This window comes from Pongo abelii, chromosome 18 (genome assembly GCF_028885655.2).
Source record: "Pongo abelii isolate AG06213 chromosome 18, NHGRI_mPonAbe1-v2.0_pri, whole genome shotgun sequence".
NCBI lineage: Eukaryota > Metazoa > Chordata > Mammalia > Primates > Hominidae > Pongo > Pongo abelii.
Genome location: NC_072003.2, coordinates 30796753 through 30820291, shown reverse-complemented (window position 1 = coordinate 30820291; position 23539 = coordinate 30796753). Strand labels below are relative to the sequence as shown.

General features: G+C 44.8%; 1 protein-coding gene across 20 annotated transcripts in view; it reads right to left on the bottom strand.

The window, feature by feature from the left end:
* Positions 1 to 23539, bottom strand: part of KATNIP (katanin interacting protein) — a 230359-nt gene that overhangs the window by 106523 nt on the left and 100297 nt on the right. For 11 of the 20 annotated variants that reach the window (XM_054533684.2, XM_054533683.2, XM_024233849.3 and 8 more), the window contains one exon: positions 18274 to 18402. The exons of the other annotated variants lie outside the window; for them this stretch is intronic. In XM_054533684.2, the coding sequence (XP_054389659.1) occupies positions 18274 to 18402 (129 nt within the window). The remainder of the gene's footprint in view (positions 1 to 18273; positions 18403 to 23539) is intronic. 20 annotated transcript variants of the gene reach the window in all.

Sequence of the window (23539 nt, the reverse complement as noted above, 5' to 3'; positions counted from 1 at the left end):
AACAGTGGTGGGCAGTTGGAGGAGCAACAGATTCACTGCTCCTCCCCAGGGCAACATGAGTTCCTAGGTGACCTGCTGTTTTAACAGCAATTTCGGCAGCTGTAAAACTAGTAATCCTTTACAGTAGAATAATGCTGTGTACTCTGGAAAACATTTTCTCTAGAAAATGTTTCTCTCCTTTGATCCTCAGAAAAACCCTGTAAGAGAGACAGGTAGAGTAAAACCCTGGGATAACATGAATTTAGTTAAAACAAGATAGCCTATTGGCTCTTATGCTTGGCCCAACTCCCAATTCTCAAATAAGGTCAACTTAGGTTCTGTTCTGCTGGGGTGGGGGCAAGGCTGGGTGAGAAAACAATGGGCACATCCCTCTCTCTGCAGCCCCTACTCTTGCCCAGTCACTGTGGATTACGTTCCTAGCTGGGAGACTGCTGTCACTGTCCAGGAAATCTCAGTCCCAGGGCCCCAAATTGTCCCAACTGATGTCTAAGGCAGAGTGCAGCCATCAAACATGGCCAGTTTCAGGAAGGATTTGGATGGGGCATTAGGACCCTTGAACCCATGGTCAGCTGAGCTGACTTCCTCTGGCCTCTTCATGACCTTCACTATGTTGCAACCCTACATTTTGAGTGAATTGTGGAGACACCCCCAAATCTGAGGAACTGTGACCAGCCTTTATGCTGGTCCAACTTCTCACAGTAATTAAGTGGCATAGCTGTGACTTCTGCACTCCGCTACGCCTCCTTGCTCCTTCTAGATTATCCACGCATAACACAGACTCTCTTGCATCTGTCATGGCCCAACCAATGGGGAAGACAATATGGCAACCACCATTCATTAAGGCTTCATGCATGCAAATGTGCTTAGGTGCTGTGCTAAGGGCAGAGGTAGCAGTGCAGAGCAAGATGGCAAACCTCTGGCCTTATAGGAGCATACAGTGTGGGGCAGGAGGAGACAGGCAGGCAATGCATAAAGAAGTATAAACGGGCATTTCAGAGGTGGCTGGGACTGTGAAGAAAGCCCTTATCTGGATGATGTGACAGGGCGACTGGGCTGAGAGAGCCCTGAGGAATGCTGGTCAGGGAAGGCTGGCTGATGAAGAGCCACCCGGTAGTGTCTGGGGCACAAGGCTGTCCGGGGGTAGGAAGAGCAGAGACAAAGGCCAGGAGGCAGGAACGGCTGGACGGCATGTGCTCCCTAGAGGGAGGCAGCGGTCACGGGGGACAGGGCTTTGTGGGCCTCAGGGAAGAGTGTGGATTTTGTTCTATGCCCTATGAGAAGCTGCTGAAGGGTGCTAGGCAGAGATACAATGTTATCTGATGATTTCTGCTTTTATTTTTTATTAATTTATTTTTTTGAGATGGATTTTTGCTCTTGTTGCCCAGGCTGGAGTGCAGTGACACGATCTCGGCTCACCGCAACCTCCGCCTTCCGGGTTCAAGCGATTCTCCTCCCTCAGCTTCCCAAGTAGCTGGGATTACAGGCGCTTGCCACCACACCCGGCTGATTTTTGTATTTTTATTAGAGACGGGGTTTTACCATGTTGGCCAGGCTGGTCTTGAACTCCTGACTTCAGGTGATCCACCCACCTCAGCCACCCAAAGTGCTGGGATTACAGGCGTGAGCCACTGCGCCTGGCCTGATTTCTGCTTTTAAAAGATCTCTATGGCTCTTGGATACCAAGTGGATTTTAGGAGGTGGGACAAGGGTGGAAACAGGGCTACCAGCTTTGCTGCAGTTGCAGGTGAAAGAGGAAGGTGGCAGCAGAGGTGGGGACAGGGAGGAGGCCTCGAGATCTATTTTGGAGGCAGAGATGACAGACATGACTGACTAGAAATGAATCATATGCATACCCTCTGACCTAGCCCTTCCAGGAATGTATCCTTTAGTCCCAAGTACACAAAGATCGTTGAGGCATCCTTTATAATAGAGAATGGTCCACATGGTTATCAATGAGAGACGGATTAAATAACTAATAGAGCAGGTGTTCACCGAGCCCCAGGCAGCTCTTACAAAGAACGAGGTAGCTCTACTTTTGTACTTCTTTGGGCAGATATCAAGATATACATTTAAGTAAAAAGAAGCATGTTGAAAAATGTACATATAACATGAACTCAATTTTTAAAATCATTGTTAATTTCTATACATGTAGGTATGCATATATGCATAGAAAAAGTCTGGAAAAATAGGCACCTGACTTTTTATTTTATTTTTATTTTTTTTTGAGATGGAGTCTTGCTCTGTCTCCCAGGCTGGTGTGCAGTGGCGCAATCTCGGCTCACTGCAACCTCTGCCTCCTGGGTTCAAGAGATTCTCCTGCCTCAGCCTCCTGAGTAGCTGGGTTTACAAGCACACACCACCACGCCTGAGTAATTTTTTGTATTTTTAGTAGAGATGGAGTTTCGCCATGTTGGCTAGGCTGGTCTTGAACTCTTGACCTCAGGTGATCCACCTGCCTTGGCCTCCCAAAGTGCTTGGATTACAGGTGTGAGCCACTACGCCCGGCTAGCACCCAACTATTAACAATGATCTCTCTGAGAGCCTTTCCAGGACTTTCCTTTTCTTCTTTGTTTTTTAAAAAATTATTTAGTATTAGCAGGCATCCAATTTTGTAATTTAAAAAAATGATACATTTACATTTATGTTTAAATCTTGTCCCTCCTTCTTGCAAATAAATAAATTCCCTAGAGAAGTGGCGGGGAATGGTGAAATGGAGGACCCTGGACAGCCAGCTGCCTGGAAAAATCATCTCTATCCCTGGAACACGTGTGGTTCCCAAAAGCCAATGACAAACAGCAGCACTCGATGCCAGAAGACAACGAAGGAGCATCTGTCTAACTCGAGAATAAAGTATCCAGCCAAGAGGTCCAGACTGGAAAGTAACACACCATCCATCTCAAACAGCCAGAAACCCAGGGAATACAGATGGCATTCATGAGCTCTTCTCGGAAAATGTCACCCAGGTGACAAAATCCAGACCAATGAAAGAGGAAATCAAAATAAAGATAGAGGCATGGATAAGCTGTGATCAAAGGTCTAATGGTAAGTGCCGTAGCCACTTAAAGTTTGAATAAATACTAGGCATTTATGCACATTAGGGAGATGGACCAGAATGCAATGCTATAAACCTAAGCCCTTAGCTTAGCTAACAAAAATCAGGAGAGGGCAGGCAATGTGGGTGCCCTCATTTTCCACACCAGAAAGTTAACCCCAAATGCATCTCAAATGGAAACTAGAGTTTTTTAAAAATGGCAACTCTAACCTCTTATTTCCTAATGTATTAAACTGAAGGCTATTTTAAGAAATAATATTTCCTGTGATAAAGAAATTTGAATTTCAATAATTCCTCCTGTTTCAATTTGGTTTCTTTTTCTTCTTTTAAATTAATGGAAATTTAAATGCCATGATTATATTTGCAAAATATATACAGGCCAGGCGCAGTGGCTCATGCCTGTAATCTTGGCACTTTGGGAAGCGGAGGCGGCAGGATTGCTTGAGCCTAGGAATTCGAGACCAGCCTGGGCAACAAAGTGAGACCCCCAACTCTATTTTTAAAAAATTAAAAAATAAAACAACAAAAAAAATCCCTCTCCCCAAAGAAAATATACATAAAAGAGCAGCCTAGATTCAGTGTGGCTGGCAGCTTCTTTGCAAAGGAAACAAATGCATTTGCTCACATTGGATGAACCTAGACCCTTATAATGCTCACGTGATCTAAACCATCTGTCCTAGGGGCAGAGGGGAGACAAACTAAGGAGCAACATTCCCTGGAGGAAGCCGTTCAAAACCTTTCCATCTGGAAAGATGAGGACCTTGGGCTGGTTGCTTTGAAAGCCAATCTGCCCGTACTTCAAAGAGATACCATGCTGTGGGATCTACCAGGTGCTTTGAAGCCATCATCCAGAAATTTCTCTGAAAAAACATACTTTATAGCTTTGCTTCAAAACCTTGTTATATTTGATTTCAGTGTTCAGTGTTTAAAATGTTAAGTTCAAGCCCTTTGAACAGAAAGCCCTCTGCATGGAGGCCAGGCTGCCAACACCGCAGGTGGAGATCGGATGACAGGGACTGCACACAAATGGGTCTCCTCACTGGGGATCCAGGGAGAAGGTGGAGGGACGGACACTGATACAAAGACTTAAAGGTAGTTTCTAGAAGAACCACTGACTGAAATGCAGCAGGGGTTTGATGGTCAGTGAATTAATGCCTTCTATGCCTGAGCTTCCTCTTTCTGCTGAACTAGGAAAAGAGTGACATCAGGGGACCATCAAACATGAAGTTTTTGCAATAATAGTATCAGTAACTGTAACATCAAAAACAATAGCTACTAATTGCTAAGCTTCTGTTACATTATCAGGCACTAAGCTGACTTATCTATGCACCTTATCTCATTTCTTTTTCTTTTTCTTTTTTGAGGCAGGGTCTTGCTCTGTCACCCAGGCTGGAGTGCAGTAACACCACCTTGGCTCACTGCAACCTCCACCTCCTGGGTTCAAGAGATCCTCCCACCTCAGCCTCCAGAACAGCTGGGATTACAGGTGCATATCACCACAACTGGCTAATTTTTAATTTTTTTGTAGAGATGAGGTCTTACTCTGTTGCCCAAGCTGGTCTCAAACTCTTGGGCTCAAGCAATCCTTCTGCCTCAGACTCCCAAAGTGCTGGGATTGTAGGCATGAACCACCACACCCAGCCACCTTATTTCATTTCAACCTCCTAACATGCCAGTGCAGTAGATCTCCTCATCTTACAGGCTTGGAGGACTTAAGTACAAGTTCAAGGTCACATGGCCAGTAATGGCAGAGCTAGGGTATGGAGGAATGACCATCTGACTCTGTATTAGTCCGTTTTCATGATGCTGATAGAGACGCACCCACGACTGGGAAGAAGAAGAGGTTTACTCAACTTACAGTTCCACATGGCTGGGGAGGCCTCACAATCATGGCAGAAGACATGGAGGAGCAAGTCACGTCTTACGTGAATGGCAGTAGGCGAAGAGAGAGAGCTTGGGCAGGGAAACTCCCATTTTAAAAACCATCAGATCTCCTGAGACTCATCCACCATCACGAGAACAGCACAGAAAAGACCCACCCCATAATTCAATCACCTCCCACTTGGATCCACCCACCACATGTGGGAATTGTGGGAGTTACAATTCAAGATGAGATTTGGGTGGGGACACAGCCAAACCATATCAGACTCCAAAGTCCAGACTCTTAACCATGTGACCATGTTTATTCCCTGCCTGGTGCCAACTTGGAAGCAACTGGTCTCTAGAGAGGGATGAAAGTCAGGGGCACAGTGATTGTCCACTGACTTGCACAAAATTGATAAACTTGCCCGTAAGAGCTTTAGACACAAAGCTGCCTTGAGGCCACTAAACATGTTCATGTATGTGTTAAGTTTGAGTGGATGAAGCATTAAACTCTTAACTCTACTTACAAAGGAGAATGAGCTGGGTCTAAGTTCTGGGCCTGACTCAGTTTACCCTGTGTCCCCAGGTGAGTTGCTGAGCTTCAAGCCCTCACCTTTGCTATGGGAAATTGTGCCCTGATTAGCTCACAAAAAAAAGGCTGCTGAGGGGACGAAATGAAATTAACAGCTAAGAATCAGTGTTTTGTGATTGCTTTAATAGGGTTCTAGTTTTTACAGAAAATTTAAAATTTTGATGATGGCATCTTTTATTTCTCAGATGCTACTGAATCTGCCTATTAGAAGCTTGGATGCTTAGACCTGAAGCCACAGTGGAAACTTTAAGACAGTCCTCAAGAGCTAGCAGCAGTCTCGGGGGTAGAGGTCACTGACATGCAAGCAGAAAGGCCAGACCTCCCCAACCAACCCCCTGCCCCTGGAACCCCAATAATGTCTCTCATTTGGTTGGCAGTTTTGTGAAACCGGGATTTGAATGTCTTGAGTCTGGCATACACTGCTAGTTGCGATAATTCCCACTAACTTCTCTTGTACTATATGAGGCATTTTACACATTCATATTATTAATCTGCCTGGACCATGAAGGCTTTTTACCCAGCACTGAAGAGTTAGTTGATTAATTTGTTCTTTTATCTCATTCAACCATGTATTCAACACACTTTTTTTTTTTTTTTGAAACCGGGTCTCACTCTGTCACCCAAGCTGGAGTGCAGTGGCACGATCATGGCTCACTGCAACCTCGACCTCCTGGGTTCAAGAGATTCTCCCACTTTTTGGTTAGATGGGACTACAGGTGTACACCATCATGCTCAGCTAATTTTTGTATGTTTTGTAGAGATGGGGTCTTGCCATGTTGCCCAGGCTGGTCTCGAACTGCTGGGCTCAAGCGATCCTCCTGCCTTGGCCTCCAGAAGTACTGGGATTACAGGCATAAACCACCACACATGGCAACAAATATTTTTTGTTGAATATACGTGTCCCCCATAAGCAGGTGTGACTGCTAGGTACTAGCGATGGAGTGATGAACAAGACAGACTTACGGAATCTACAATCTGGCAACATCTCTTATGTAATTCATAACAGATTACCAGAGTAATGAGCGCCAAAAACCCAAACTTAGGGCTTGCCAGTCCATGTCCATAATAAAGTGGCTTGTGCCCTAACTTTAGGGTCAACTCTGAGTATGTATGTATGTATGTATGTATGTATGTATGTATGTATGTATGTATGTATTTTTTAAGAGACAGGGTCTTGCTTCGTTTCCCAGGCTGGAATGCAGTGGTACAATCATAGCTCACTAACTCCTGGGCTCAAGTGATCCTCCTATCTCAGCTTCCTGAATAGCTGGGACTACAGGTGTGTGCCACTGCACTTGGCTAATTTTGTAAGTTTTTTGTAGAGACAAGGTCCCACTATGTTGCCTAAACTGGTCTTGAGCTCCAGGCCTCAAGTGATCCTCCTACCTCGGCATCCCAAAGTACTGGGATTACAGGCGTGAACCACCGTGCCTGTCCTAACTCTGCATATTTTAAAAATCGCATTCCCGACCGGCTGGGCATGGTGGCTCACACCTGTAATCCTAACACTTTGGCAGGCTGAGGTCACTTGAGGTCAGGAGTTCGAGACCAGCCTGGCCAACATGGTGAAAACCCATCTCTACTAAAAATACAAAAATTAGCCTGGTGTGGTGGTGGACACCCGTAATCCCAGTTACTTAGGAGGCCGAGGCAGGAGAATTGCTTGAACCTGGGAGGCAGAAGTTGTAGTGAGTCAAGACTGCACCACTATACTTCAGCCTGGGTGACAGAGTGAGACTCTGTCAAAAACAAAACAAAACAAAACAAAACAAAACTCATTCCCCTACATCAATTTTGATAGAACTAAGGCTAGGAAAATTTGAATTATACATGTGTTTTAAATACCTGGGCAACATTTTTAGTTTTCTGACACCTTCTTACTGCCCCTATTCAACCTTTGATTTTCTTTTCATGAATTTTAATTCAAAGCTAAGTGTATTTATAAAGTACCCTGGAGTTCAGCCTCTAAAGTGCATCACTGGAGAAAAACCCAAACAACCTTTGTCTTGGGGAAGAGAGTGATAGAAGAGAAAATGAACTCAGGAAGTAGATGGGCCTGGGAGATTGCCCAAAGCTTTCCTGGTTTGTGGGCCCCTGGCCAAACCCCTCAGCATCACCCTGGTTGAGCAATCCATAAGGAGACTGGATAGGGATAGCAGGATATAGACCAAATATCAAGGGATGCCACTGGCTGAGTAGAAAATTTCAGGAATTCCTGAAAGATAGAGGGGAGAGATCACATCTATAAAGAACTAAAGGAAGAGGAAACTGCAGATTAAAACATACATGGTGGGTTGGGCACGGCAGCTCATACCTGTAATCCCAGCACTTTGCCAGGCCGAGGTGGGTGGATCACCTGAGGCCAGCAGTTCAAGACCAGCCTGGCCAACATGGTGAAACCCCATCTCTACTAAAAATACAAAAATTAGCCAGGTGTGGTGGCGCACGCCTGTAGTCCCAGCTACTTGGGAGGCTGAGACAGAAGAATTGCTTGAACCTGGGAGGCGGAGGTTGCAGGGAGCCGAGATCGTACCAGTGCACTCCAGCCTGGGCGATGGAGTGTCCTGTCTCAAAAAAAATAAAAAAATAAAAACACAGACATGGTATATTAGTCTGTTCTCACTCTGCTATGAAGAAATACCTGAGACTGGGTAATTTATAAAGAAAAGAGGTTTAGTTGACTCAAAATTCTCCATGGCTGGGGAGGCCGCAGACAACTTCCAATCATGGCGGAAAGCACCTCTTCACAGGGAGGCAGGAGAGAGAAATGAGTAAAGGGGGAAGCATGCTGGGCACGGTGGCTCATGCCTATAATCCCAGCACTTTGGGAGGCTGAGGTGGGCGGATCGTTTGAGGTCAGGAGTTCGAGACTAGCATGGCCAACATGGTGAAACCCCGTCTCTACTAAAAATACAAAAAATTAGCCAGGCGTGGTGGTGGATGCCTGTAATCCCAGCTACTCAGGAGGCTGAGGCAGGAGAATTGCTTGAACCCGGGAGGTGCGCCGCTGCATACCAACCTGGGTGAGAGTGAGACCCTGTCTCAAGAAAAAAAAAAAAAACCTCCGGAGAACAGAGCAGAAACAATGAAAGAGAATGATAATAAAAGTAGTAATAATAAATGAAAAATTTCCAATGCTAAAGAAAGACACAAGCGTGCAGGTGCCCCTGGCTTCAGCCTACAGGTGAGCCTCTCTGCTGCCCCTTACTTAATATAGCTAGGGACAGGCTGCAGCCCTAAAAGTGGCCCCCACTCTAGCCTCAGGGCTCCCTCTCACACATCTTGATGCTGGACTCACCTATACATGCACATGCACACACTGCTCCTTCTATGGAAGTTTTTAGGGCCCTGAAATTTTTGCTGAAAAGGCCCACTTAGTGTTTTCAATGGGACAAAGATTTTGAAACAGATATATTCACATGGATGAAAGGTACACGCTCTCAAAAAACATTTTGACTCTATATGCAAAGAATGACAGATATTTGAAATATATAAGGCAAAAACAAATGCAGGGGAAAATTGACAAGTTCACAGATATCAACCAGATCAAATAGACAAAAAGTAAGTCAAGCTCTACAGCGGTGGTTTGCTAATGAGTATGAGAGTTTCCAGGGAAGCTTATTAAAAATGCAGGCTCTGAGCACTCCATGCCTCCTCCAAATCTAATTCTATACCTATGGGTGTGGTGTGAGAATTCGCGGCTTTAATAAGCAGCCCAGGTGATGCTAATATAGGTAGTCTGGGACCACACTTTAAGAATCACCCAGTTAAGTATTACAACTAATCGTGTGTGATTTAACAGATATATTGAGAACTTTGTACCAAAAAGAGAATGATTATTCTTTTGAAATATCATAGAACATTCATAAAAATCATCTGGTAGGCCACAAACAAAAAACCTCAGTAACTTTCAAAACCCAGAAATTAAACCATCTTTAATTTTAGTCCATTTTTAATCATAATGTGGCCAAATTAGAAACTAATACAAAACGATAGCAAAAAAAACTAGATAAACAAAAAACTGTTTACTTAGAACATTTGGGAAAACTCTCCTACATAAAGAAGAGATGCTTTATGGTGGCTCATGCATGTAATTACAGCACTTTGGGAGGGTGAGGTGGGAGGATTGCTCGAGGCCAGGAGTTCAAGACCAGTCTGGGCAACATAGCAAGTCTCTGTCTCTATGAAAAAATTAAAAGATTAGCCAGGCATGGTGGTGCATGCCTGTAGTCCCAGCAGCTTGTGAGGTTGAGGCAGGAGCATCACTTGATCCCAGAAGGTTGAGGCTGCAGTGACCCGTGATCATGCCCTGCATTCCAGTCTGGGTGACAGAACAGGACCCTGTCTTAAATGAAGAAATAAACATATAGGAGGGAAAAAAAAACACCCTAAAGTAATAAGCCAATTAGAAATAAATGGCCAGGTACAGTGGCTCATGCCTGTAATCCCAACACTTTAGGAGGCCAAGGCGGGCGGATCACCTGAGGTCAGGAGTTCGAGAGCAGCCTGGCCAACATGGTGAAACTCCGTCTCTACAAAAAATACAAAAAAAAAAAAAAAAAAAATTAGCCGGGTGTGGTGACACACGCTTGTAGTCCCAGCTACTTGGCGGGGTGAGACAGGAGAATCACTTGAGCCTGGGAGACGGAGGTTGCAGTGAGCCGAGCAAGACTCCGTTGCACTGCACTCCAGCCTGGGCGACAAAGTGAGACTCTGTCTCAAAATAAATAAATAAATAAATAAATAAATAAATAAATAACAATGAAAGTATTACATAGTACTACATGGTAAAATTTGCAGAGTAAATACAAAGCAATATTCAGAGGAAAATGTATAGCCTAAATGTATAGCCTAATTGATACATTAGAAAATAGTATGAAAATCAAATGGGCCAGGTGTGGTGGGTCACACCTGTAATCCTAGCACTTTGGAAGGCCAAGCGGGAGGATTACTTGAACCTAGGAGTTTGAGACCAGCCTGGGCAACATGGTGAGACATCTTCTCTACCTAAAATTAAAAAAAAAAGAAGAAGAAGAAAAGAAAAAGAGAAAATAAATTAAACATTTAACTTAAGTCAGGTTACAGTGGTGGAGGTCAGGGAGAACCAATGTGATACCAAAAAGTTTAAGAGAGGAATTAAGATGAAAGCAGAAATAAGCTGAAAAAATAAACGAATAAATGAGTAAATGAATGAATGGATGACTAAATAAATAACGTATACTTGCTCAATAAAAGTAAAAGCTGGAGATGGTTTGGCTGGGTAGATATAGACAGCTTTTCATATTATACTCAATTTACTTCTAAACTGTTTGAATCTTTTTAAATGAGAAGGCACCCATGTATTAGGTGTTAGATAAAATGATACAAAATAATGTAAAAATTGTTTCACATCATACCTAAGAAATTCTAAGTCGGCTATAAATGCAAGATATTAAAGTTATTCTAATATTGATTCAGAAGTTAATCTTTATTTTCATTAAGATTGAAAAACATGCTTTATTAAGTTCAATTCATCCGGCACCTTCATTTGCAGAAACACTCTACTGAGGGACGGGATCACTACATCTCTTATTTCTGGACCTGTAATTCGTGGGCATTTAGTGCTTGTTCAGCATCATTTCACATCATTCACGCTCATCACCAAATTATTCCTGCTCAGCTTGCCCTGTGCTGTCTGACCCACCTGCCCAGGGCCCTTTCTAATGCCATAAGCCAGCCGCCTTTTGGTCTGAGCTGTCCAGTTGGTCATCCCTGGGGGCCTTTGATGTTTCTGGGTAACAGATGGGCTAGGTCAAGAGCCACTGTCAAGGAGAAAGACCTCTTCCTCCTGTCTCATCAGGAACTGACAAAGCTTTCATTAACTAAACCAGAAGTTGCAAGTTGGTAGTCTAAAGGCCACATCTGGCCAGCAGGTATATTTTGTTTGGTCCACAGGAAATTGTGAATTAGGCTGGGCATGGTGGCTCATGCCTGTAATCCCAGTGCTTTGGGAGGCCTAAGCAGGCGGATTGCTTGAGCTCAGGAGTTCAAGACCAGCCAGGGCAACATAGTGAAACCCCATTTATACAAAATATATATATTAGCCAGGCACAGTGGCCTGTGCCTGTAATCCCAGCTACCTGGGAGGCTGAGGCAGTAGGAAAGCTTGAGCTCAGGAGGTCGAGGCTGCAGTGAGCTATGATTACGCCACTGCACTCCAGCCTAGGTGACAGGGCAAGACCCTGTCTGAAAAACAAACAAACTGTAAATTAGTTGCCAACATAAAAATAATTGGGGGAAATCAAACATAAAGAAACCCAGGCCGGGCGCAGTGGCTCACACCTGTAATCCCAGCACTTTGGGAGGCCTAGATGGGTGGATCGCCCGAGGTCAGGAGTTCGAGACCAGCCTGGCCAACATGGTGAAACCCTGTCTCTACTAAAAAATAGAAAAATTAGCTGGGCATGGTGGTGGGCGCCTGTAGTCCCAGCTACTTGGGAGGCTGAGGCAGGAGAATCGTATGAACCCAGGAGGCGGAGGTTGCAGTGAGCCGAGACCGTGCCATTGCACTCCAGCCTGGGCGACAGAGCGAGACTCTGTTTCAAAAAAAAAAAAGAAAAGAGAGAAACCCAGAAACCCAGAAACCCAGAAACCCAGATACCTGGCTTCTCTTAAACCTAGAAAGCCTGGCACCACTAGGCCCATATTTTTACATGATGACAGTCCACTGTGATTGTCTGCTACCATCCCCCCCATTCCCTGCATGTCCCGACTGACCCACCTGCCTCACTCAGGTGATTTAAAATATTCTCTCACATTAAGAACATGTGCCAGAAATCCCGATATTTCAGGATCCAAACTACATATCTCAAACTGACTCGTCTACCCCAAGCAACACAAAAATTCCTTGTTAGATTATGTGTCCTGATTCACAGTTTGGAAAACACTCACTGTAATCATAACTCAGTGATGCGATGACTGAAGTCCCTTGTGTGGGCTGGTCAGGGTGCCTAATCAACAGCTATACCACTCACTCATTGAGTCAGTCATTCAATCCACTTGCTCAATGAAGATTTATTTGCAGACCAACTCTATGCCAGGCACTTTTCTAGGGACCACAGACACAGCAGGCAATGAGACGGAGCACATGTCTGCTATCACGAAGCTTAGATCTGGGATGGGGGAAGGTGTTTGAGGCCCTAAATACTGAACTTGCAAAAGACCTACAGCAATAGCTGGATGCGGTGGTGTGTGCCTGTAGTCTGAGCTACTTAGGGGGGATGGCTTGGGGCCAGGTGTTTGAGGCTGTAGTGCACTATAATCGCACCTGTGAATAGCCACTGCATTATAGCCTGGACAATATAGTGAGACCCCATCTCTAAAAAAAAAAAAAAAAAAAAAGTACTGATATGAGCCAGAGCTCCATAAACTATTATGTATCGTCTACTCCCATCGATGGATTTGTTGTTGTTGTTGTTTTGTTCTGTTTGAGATGGAGTCTCGCTCTGTTGCCCAGGCTGGAGTGCAGTGGTGCCATCTCGGCTCACTGCAACCTCCACCTCCTGGGTTCAAGTGATTCTCCTGTCTCAGCCTCCTCAGTAGCTGGGATTACAGGCATGCGCCACCATGCCTGGCTAATTTTTGTATTTTTAATAGAGACGGGGTTTCACCATGTTAGCCAGGCTGGTCTCAAACTCCTGACCTCAGGTGATCCACCCACCTCAGCCTCCCAAAGTGCTGGGATAACAGGCATGAGCCACTGCCGGCCAATCCATGGATTTTGTAATATGGGAATAAGATTTTCTTATAAACCATACCTAAGATTTACGATTTCAGAGCTGGCAGGTGAAGGAGATATTTAATTCACCGCTTCTTGTTAAGGGAGGAAATGGCGGCTCCAGAGGAGTGTGACTTAGCCAAGGCCCCAGAGTGTTTATGGAAAAACCCAAGCTACCTTCCCAGGCTTGCAGAATCTGTCATTTGGTGTTTCTCCCCCCTAAAACAAGACTTGCAAACTCTGACATCCTCAGGAGGCGTAATGTTATATAAACTATCAAATAAACCACAGTGTTGTACAATAGGGAGTGGGGACCAGGCCAAACTGGGAGTGCATGCTCAGAAGAAAAGTTTTCTAAGTCCAAGTCAAACAGCAAAAATGATAACCATGGCGTGCCACCAAACCGGCCAACAGAGCACATCTGTGAGCTGAAGTTGGCCCTTCTAGTCACGAATCTGAGCCCTCAGTTTGGCCACACTCCCTCCCATTCCTCAGTGTATTTCTATCCTTATCCCGCATTTTAGCATATTTTTTCAAGTCATACCTAATCAGAAAGCCTCTCCTACATGCCTCTATTTTCTCTGCATTGTTTTTTCTCAAGTTTGAGCCACATTTTAAAATGTAACCAAACTTAGAAAAAGCAAATAGGATGGGTGCATATTTATTTTCATAACATAGTACTGTCTTAATATAATAACAATGCAAAATTAATTTTCTATTTATCTAAAACTCACTTTTTTTTTTTTATTTTGTATAGACAGGGTCTTGCTGTGTCCCCCAGGCTGGAGTGTAGTGATGCGATCATGGCTTAGGGGAGCCTCAAACTCCTGGCCTCATGCAATCTTCCCACCTCAGCCTCCCGAGCAGCTGGGACTAGAGGTGCACATTAGCATGCCCAGCTAATTTTAATTTTTTATAGAGATGAAGTCTCACTATGTTGCCTAGGCTAATCTGCAACTTCTGGCCTCAAGTGATCCTCCTGCCTCGGCCTCCCAAGCACCAGGATTACAGGCATGAGCCACTGAGCCCAGCCAAATTTACCCATTTAAATAGTAAAAAACCTAAACAAATTATTCTGTATGTAAATATTTTGAAAATATATGAATACTTCCTTGTCTTCTTAAAACAGTATGCTGAACATAATTCAGTCTTTTCTTGATATTAATGGTCAATATTTTGGATACAAATTGACCTACAGGCCAGGCATGGTGGCTCACGCCTGTAATCCCAGCACTTTGGGAGACCAAGGCAGGTGTATCAGCTGAGGTTAGAAGTTTGAGACCAGCCTGGCCAACATGGTGAAACCCCATCTCTACTGAAAAAAAAAAAAAAAAAAATTAGCTGGGCATGCTGGCACACATCTGTAATCCCAGCTACTCAGGAAGCTGAGGGACGAGAATTGCTTGAACCCAGAAGGCAGAGGTTACAGTGAGCTGAGATCATGCCACTGCACTCCAGCCTGGGCAGCAGAGCGAGACTCTGAAAAAACAAACAAACAACAACAACAAAAAAAACCAAATTGACCTATAGTACAGGAGATATTTTTAGGAGCTATTCTGCTTCTGTACTTTCATCTGTTATTTTTTTAAGGGACATCGTCTCCCCTGCAGGTTTCCAGAAGTGCAGAATATGGTTTCAAAGAGAAGGGCAGACCCCACCTTCCATCCTGTACCTTTCTGACCTTGGTGAAACTCTGTATTTTTGTTGCTTTTTCACTGGTTGGTCATCTTAACTTTGTACAATGTAGAAGAGATTTAATTTTGATTTTTTAAAATGTCCCTCTTTTACAGTCCTCAAATCTAAGCCACAAAGTCCAAAGTATCTTAAAAGATGCTCCTTCCATTGGAGGTGTGCTCTAATCTTCAGGTCTCTGGTTCAGAATCACTGGGAGTTCTTTTGTTAAAAATGTGCTATCTCCTATCTACAAATTCTATTAGCTTAAAAGTTCAGACCTCAAATATGCATCTTAAACAAATATCCTAAGTGATTCTTATGCATATCCAACTTTGAGAACTGCAGCTCTATCTTTTCCTTATAACTATGGTTCTCAAACATTACGACAAACTAAAGTCACAAAAGGACCTTAAAAAAGGGAACAATGGCTGAGTGCAAACCCAGAATCAGATCCTCTGAGTGGTAAGACCTGGATATTTGTGTTTTTATTTAATTTTTACTCCTTATGTTGAGCTAATTATAGATTTCCCATGCCATTTGTAAGGAAAAATAGAGACAGCCCATGTACCCTTCACCCAGTTTCCCCCAGTGGTAATACCTTGCATAACTACAGCATAACATCACAATTGGGAAACTACATTGATACAATCCTACTATGCTGGTTTTTTTTTTTTTTTCCCAAGACGGAGTCTTGCTCTGTCATCCAGGCTGGAGTGCCGTGGCATGATCTCGGCTCACTGCAACCTCCGACTCCCGGGATCAAACAATTCTCCTGCCTCAGCCTCCCAAGTAGCTGGGATTACAGATGCACACCACCACACCCAGCTAATTTTTGTATTTTTAGTAGAGACGGGGTTTCACCGTGTTGGCCAGACTGGTCTTGAACTCCTGACCTCGTGATCCACCCACCTCGGCCTCCCAAAGTGCTGGGATTACAGGCATAAGCCACTGCATCTGGCCTTGTTTTTTTTTTTTTTGTTTTGTTTTGTTTTTTGTTTTTTAACTAGGTATCCTTTCTTTAGTAGAGATGGGATTTTGCCATGTTGGCCAGGCTGGTCTTGAACTCCTGACCTTGGTGATCCACCCACCTCGTCCTCCCAAAATGCTAGGATTATAGGTGTTAGCCACTGTGCCTGGCCATTTTTCTCTATTTCTTCTTTTGGTGATGCTTAGTTCTACTGGAGCAGCTCCTCTCCTCTTTAATGTGCTAGCTTTTTCTATTTTGAAAAAATGTAAAACCTACAGAAAACTTATCATGCTAGTATAATGAACACCCAAATACCCTTCACGTATATTCACCAGTTGTTAACATTTTGCCACATTTCTCTCCTTCTCTCCCCTCCCACTTTTTCCTTCTCAATATGTACACACATATTCTTGATCCTGACCCATTTATGCACAGCCCCTCATGCCTGCACACTTCAGCGTGTGTCTCCAGAGAACAAGGATATTCTCTCACACGGCCACAATGTAACTATCAAACTCAGAAAATTTAACATCAATACAATATTATCTAATATAATATAGTTCATCTCAAATTTCATTCATTTTCCAGAATTCTCATTTTATGCAGCAATTCCTCTCTCTCACACCCCTAGGATCTCATCACACTGCCTTATTGTGTTATTTCTTTACTCTCCTTTAATCTGAAACAGCGCCCTTTGTCTCTCATGCCACTGACTTTTTTTTTCTTTCCTTTTTTTTTTTTTTTTTTTCTGAGACAGAGTCTCACTCTGTTGCCTAGGCTGGAGTGTAGTGCCATGATCATAGCTCACTGCAGCCTCGACCTCCTGGGCTCAAGTGATCCTCCCACCTCAGCCTCCCAAGTAGCTGGGACTACAGGCATGCACCACCACACCCAACTAATTTTTTGTAGAGATGGAGTCTCCCTATGTTGCCCAGGCTGGTCTGGAACTCCTGGCTTCAAGCATTCCTCCCACCTCGGCCTCCCAAAGGGCTGGGATGATAGGTATCAGCTACCGCAAATGGCTGCCACTGACATTTCTGAAGACTCCAGGCCAGTTGTTTTTAGAGTATCCCCCTCAATTTGGGTTTGTCTGGCTGTTTCCTCATTGGATTTCACTTTTGAAAAATAATTTTCATCCACATTTTCAGTCATGGATTCACTGAGGAGATATTTGGCTAAGGAGAGGTTCTCTCTATCATTGTTTAAAACATTATTAAGCATAACTGATGGATGGTCACCTCTGAACACCTTGCTCCCGGGCATAACATCAATAATATTCACAACAGACTGTGGCACATTCTGAGCAAAACCAGGTGAGTGCAATATTCCCCGCCTGTGACTGCGAATTGTCATGAGCCTGGGCTTCCAGCAGGGGCTTCCCTGAGGCCTGAGTGAGCAACATTATTTCTTTAGTCCTCAGTTTCCTCAAACCATAACATGGGAATAAAAATCCCTAGAACTTAACTCACAGGGTTAACGTGGTGATGGATGTTACATACTCAACATGGTGCTTGGCACTCGGTAAGTGCTCATTTAACGTGAGCTCTTATTATTTAAATATAACGTCATTAAGTCAAATCTCTTGTGAATTGTTCTACATCTTCTGGCCAGGCGCAGCAGCTCATGCCTGTAATCCCAGCACTTTGGGAGGTTGAGGCAGGAGGATCACTTGAGCCAGGAGTTTGAGACCAGCCTGGGCAATAAAGCAAGACCTTGTCTCTCAAAAATAAATAAATAAATAAATAAATAATTAGCTGGACATGGTGGCACGTACCTGTAACCCCAGCTACTTGGGAGGCTGAGGTGGGAGGATCACTAGAGCCCAGGAGTTCAAAGCCGCAGTGATCCATGATTGCACCACTGTATTCTAGCCTGGGAGACAGAGCAAGACTCCATCTCTTTAAACAAACAAACAAACAAAATATATATATACCCATTCTAGGGGGTAGCAGCCCAGAGGGTTTTGTTTGTATATTTGTTTTGAGACAGGTTCTCTCTTTGTCATCCAGGCAGACGTGCAGTAGCACAATCATAGCTCGCTGCAACCTTGAATTCCTGGACTCAAGTGATCCTCCGGCCTCAGTTTCTCAAGTACCTGGGACTGCAGGCACACGCCACCACACCCTGCACATTTTTTAAATTTTTAGTCGAGACAAGGTCTTGCTGTTTCCAGGCTGGTCTCTAACTCCTGAGCTCAAGCCTCCTACCTCAGCCTCCCAAAGTGCTGGGATTACAGGCATAAGCCACTGTGCCCGCCCTGTGGTTTTCCTAGACTGTCTCACGGAGTCCATCTTATGGCAGGCACAGCTGCTTGGCTACGGAAAAGATCCCCAGCCCTTAGGGGTTAGGATGCTGAAAACTGATCTTACCATCACATCCTGAATAGTTAAGAGGATCCTTTCTTTGTCCGCACTGCTTGAAGGGTCAGAATGTCCACATGCATTCAGAAGGGAGAAGTTAAAACCACAGGGCTTGGTGCTGGTGGGAGATTTGGTATCCTAGGGACAAGCACAGAGAACTGGGCATGGTAAAAGCAACTTCCTGTCCCTGAAGACATGCTGGGGCCTTGCTCTTCTGTTGGTCTCCCTGCCTCCCATCTTCTCCTCACTAAATCACCCTCTGCTCTTGCTCCTAAAGTGGATCTGATCACTCTCATCCCTGCTACATCAACACCATTGCTGGCACGCAGCCAGCAATGGACCAGGATCCAAACTCAGGCCACCAACTCCTAAAACAGTGCTCTGAACCATGGAGCTGTATGGCAGTTGAGTGAGTACCAGTGTAGAAAGATGGTCAAGGTATGTTGTTGAGTTTTTTAAAAAATGGGAGGCCAGGCACAGTGGCTCACATCTGTAATCCTAGCACTTTGGGAGGCTGAGGCGGGCGGATCACCTGAGGTCAGGAGTTCGAGACCAGCCTGGCCAACATGGTGAAATCCCATCTCTACTAAAAATTCAAAAATTAGCCAGGTGTGGTGGCACGTGCCTGTAGTCCCAGCTACATGACAGGCTGAGGCAGAAGAACTGCTTGAACCCAGGAGGTGGCGGTTGCAGTGAGCCAAGATCTTACCACTGCACTCCAGCCAGGGTGACACAGCAAGACTCCGTCTTTAAATAAATAAATAAGTAAATAAGTAAATGGGGCTGGCCACGGTGGCTTAGCCTTGTAATACCTGGAAATTTGGGAGGCTGAGGCAGGAGGATTGCTTGAGCCCAGGAGTTCAAGACCAGCCAGGGCAACATAGTGGGATATGAGACCCTATCTCTACCAAAAAACTCCCCAACAATTAGCTGGATGTGGTGGTGAGTGCCTGTTGTCTCAGCTCTTCGGGAGGTTGATGCAGGATGACTGCTTTAGCCCGGGAGGTAGAGGTTGCAATGAGCTGTGATTGTGCTACTGCACTCCAGCCTGGGTGGCAGAGTGAGACTTTGTCTCAAAAAAAAAAAAAAAAAAAAAAAAAAAAAAGTGGGATAATCAAATAGCATGGACGGTATAATCCCATTTATGTGAAAATAACCATTAAAAATGTTAAAAAGGCACCCACTCAGAGGTCATCTATATGGTAACCCCAAACAGCAGGAACTGCCCTAAGTTCCTGCTATGGTAACCCCACACATTGAAACTGCCCTAAGTCTCATCACTGCAATGAATGAAGGAAGACTGAAGGGATGGGCTGCAGAGCCTGGCTGGGGGCAGGGTTGGGGTGGGCTGGCCAAGGATGGTTGGTGGTCTTTAGTCGTTTATAAATGTCAGCAATAACGGCTTTAAGACACTGAACTGTTATTGTGGGAAAAAACCCGACTCACCCCATGCCACCATCCACCCAATGGAAAGAACACTCAGAAGGCATTCCAGAAGACGTCAGGGTGGCCCTGTCTTCCTGTCACGTATCATGCTCTCAGGGACTTCAGAGGTAACTAAACTTGGGAGATACCACTCACTGGGAACAAGACAGGTCCAGGATATTCTGGATCAATGATCTCTTCTTGGATATAAAGAAATATGCCATTTTTAGTCCGGATGGTTATCTACCCATCTGCTCACAATAATTATCTCTGGGGCAGTGGGATTATGAAAGGACTTTTGTTTTCTTTGTATCATTTGATTTTTTTTTTTTTTTTCTTTTAGAGACAGGGTCTTGCTCTGTCACCCAGGCTGGAGTGCAGTGGCATAATCATCGCTTATGGTAGCCTTGTCATTTGAATTTTTTATATCAATTATGCATTATCAGGAAAATAAGTATCATAATTTTTTAAATGTACACTTTGTTTCATTCCTGATACACCAACAGAGACATATAATTTTTTTTTTTTTTTTGAGATGGAGTTTCACTCTGCCCCTGCAGTACGGTGGCTCGATCTCGGCTCCTGTAACTTCTGCCTCCTAGGTTCAAGTGATTCTCCTGCCTCAGCCTCCTGAGTAGCTGGGATTACAGGTGTGTGTCACTACACCTGGCTAATTTTTATATTTTTAGTAGAGATGGGGTTTCACCATGTTGGTCAGGCTGGTCTCGAACCCCTGATCTTAAGCGACCCTTCGCCTCCCAAAGTGCTGGTATTACAGATGTGAGCCACGGTGCCCGGCAAGAGACAATACCACTTAAATGGTGAACATATCATCCATTGCAGTATACAACCATGTCCCCAGGAAAGCCAACATAACTAAGACTTGGCACTTTGGCAGAACTCTCTGGAAAGCGGTGTCTTCCTTTCACCAGAGATGTAAAACAGCTATGATGGTTTCCCCTCAAACTTAAGGAGAATCCGTATCTTTATTTCTGCCCTCAAGCCCCGTGCAATCTGACCCATGGCTGCTTCTCTGACCTCTCCTCTACTTAAGTATCACCTCATCAAGGGGAAGCCCCTGCACCCTCCATATAAAATAGCAGCCCCTGGCCATTTTTCTCTATCCCCTTCCTATTTTATTTTTCTTATCAGCCCCGTTGTCTCCTGACACATTACATACTTGTTTCTCTTCTGCCTTATCCTCAGTGTCCGGAATGGTACCCAGGATGGTGGTACACTGCAGCACACACACCTAAGTAAGGGGACAGCTGTTCCTCAGCTCTGGTCGCTGTTAGTGTATAAGAATGTGGACCCCTTGCCTAGGCATGGTGGCTCACGCCTGTAATCCCAGCACTTTGGGAGGGTGAGGCGGGCAAATCACCTGAGGTCAGGAGTTCGAGACCAGTCTGGCCAACATGGTGAAACCCCATCTCTACTAAAAATACAAAAATTAGTGGGGCATGGTGGTTGGCGCCTGTAATCCCAACTACTAGGGAGGCAGAGGCCGGAGAATCGCTTGAACCCGGGAGGCAGAGGTTGCAGTGAGCCGAGATCGCACCACTGCACTCCAGCCTGGGTGACAGAGTGAGACAACGAACATCTCAAAATAAATAAATAAATAAAAATGTCAGCTAGTAATTCACATCTTTTAAAAGCAATGTACAAGTCAACGGGGTGGAGGGCAACAGAACATGTCTGCAGCAAGCCAGTCTGTGAACTCAGAGAAGCTATGAAATTGAAGTTCACGGAAGATGTGATTAAAGGCGAGAGGCTGGTGTGTTTCAACAGTGAAGGTCAGATGAAAAGTACATATGCGGACATGCATTTCCTCTTGCTCCATTTCAGGCTGCGCTTGCAAACAGTGTAAGGTGGCTGAGTATATTTAGCCATGTGCCTTTTTTTTCCCCCGTTCAGATTGCATCTCTTAAGACTTCTGCCTTTGACGAAAACTAGCATTGCCATTTTACTCTTTCACTTTGCAGGAAAATAACTCCAAGAGGAAATTGACTGTGAAGCCTTATGGAGTGCCCCCTCAAGATGGGGAAAAAAAAGAAAAGAGAGAAATATAATCAAACACTCAGAGTGGAGAAAATTAAGTGCTGGTGGAGCAGCAGCCATGCCTATGCGGAGTACGTGCACAAAAGGATGCTAATGGGACTTAATGCTGCTGCCTCGTGTTGTAGGGAGCTTGGGAGCTCGCAAAGGAAGGGCTGTATGTTAATTTAATAAGAGGTGCCCAATGCTTGACCAAAGGCAAACTACCATGGCCTCTTGCTTGAAGGGCACGCACACATCTGGGGCTGGGACTGTAACATATTGTGCTTGGCTAAAAACCAGCCTCCCAATTAAGAGAAATTGATGGCTGTTTTGCACAGACTGATCCTGAGCAGGGGGCTGTTTAGTTCAAAAGCAAGTTGTCTGTGTTGTTTGGGATTTGAGTTTTAAAGGTAATAAAGTCCACAATTTTGCCTACTGTTTAACCCCACTTTAATGGACTGGGCAGAGAAACAAAGTCGTTGGATCATTCCATAGAAAAGGACTTTTATATTCTGTTTTAGGGAAACAAAAATTTCCAACATACTCGGGTTTTTTACAACCAGGATGTGAAACAAAGTGATCCTTGCTCTTTATCTGTCTTTCCTTTATCAGCAAATAAGGAAGTACAAGCATGAAACCAAAATCGGAGGAACATTTCCTGGACAGCATTCCCATCTCCAGTAAGAGTCCTTCTCACTTCACAAAAGCGATACGCAGAAGCGAGACTCTGCCTTTGCGGTGACGTCACTGAATCTGCAGCTGGGGCCCAGAGTTGAACAAATGCCACTCTGGCAAACGGGGCAGGGTCTGGCTTAGCAACTTGACTTTGACCTACCACCTCTGGATAATTTTGCTTCTACATAATTATGGAGATGATGTACTCATTCTATTTATAAAAATAATGCCCTTGGAGTAAACCCCGACCATCCACTCCTACCTCCACCCCGGCCCAGGCGTGTTCTGCCCCAGTGCACCTCATCTTCCTTCATTCTTTACCCCCCTTGTTCACACTGTGCCTGCGTCCTGCTCCTTCAACAAGCCTGGCCTCATGCCGTTGAACTTGCTGCTTCCTCTATCTGGAATGCCTTTCTCATTGCTTCTTGCCAAGCCACTCCTTTTTTTTTTAAGACACAGTTTCACTCTGTTGCCCAGGCTGGAATGCAGTGGTGCAGTCTTGGCTCACTGCAACCTCTGCCTCCCGGGTTCAAGAGATTCTCCTGTCTCAGCCTCCCAAGCAGCTGGGATTATAGGCGCACACCACCATGCCCAGCTAATTTTTGTATTACAAGTAAAGATGGGGTTTCATCACGTTGGCCAGGCTGGTCTTGAACTCCTGATCTCAGGTGATCTGCCCACCTTGGCCTCCCAAAGTGCTAGGATTACAGGCGTGAGCCACAGCGCCTGGCCCCAGGTCACTCCTAATCCATCAGGTTTCAACTGAAATGTCATGCTGCAAAGAGGCCTTCCTTCTCTGTCTACCCTGGCTAACACTGCCTTCTCTCCCACACCATCTTGCTATCCCATCTTTCTCTTCTGTTTTCTTCAGAGAACTTATTGATACCTGAAATGATCTCATCGTTTATTTCTTCCTTTTTTCTTCATTGTCTGTCTCCCCTTTGGAACATAAGTTGCTTAAGAACAGGCACCTCACTGGGTGCGACCCATGCCTGTAATCCCAGCTACTCAGGAAGCTGGGGTGAGAGGACGGCTTGAGCCCGGGAGTTCAAGGCTGCAGTGAGCTATGATTGTACCAATGCACTCCAGCCTGGGTGACAGAGCACAATTCCGTCTTTAAAAAAATAATACAAAAATA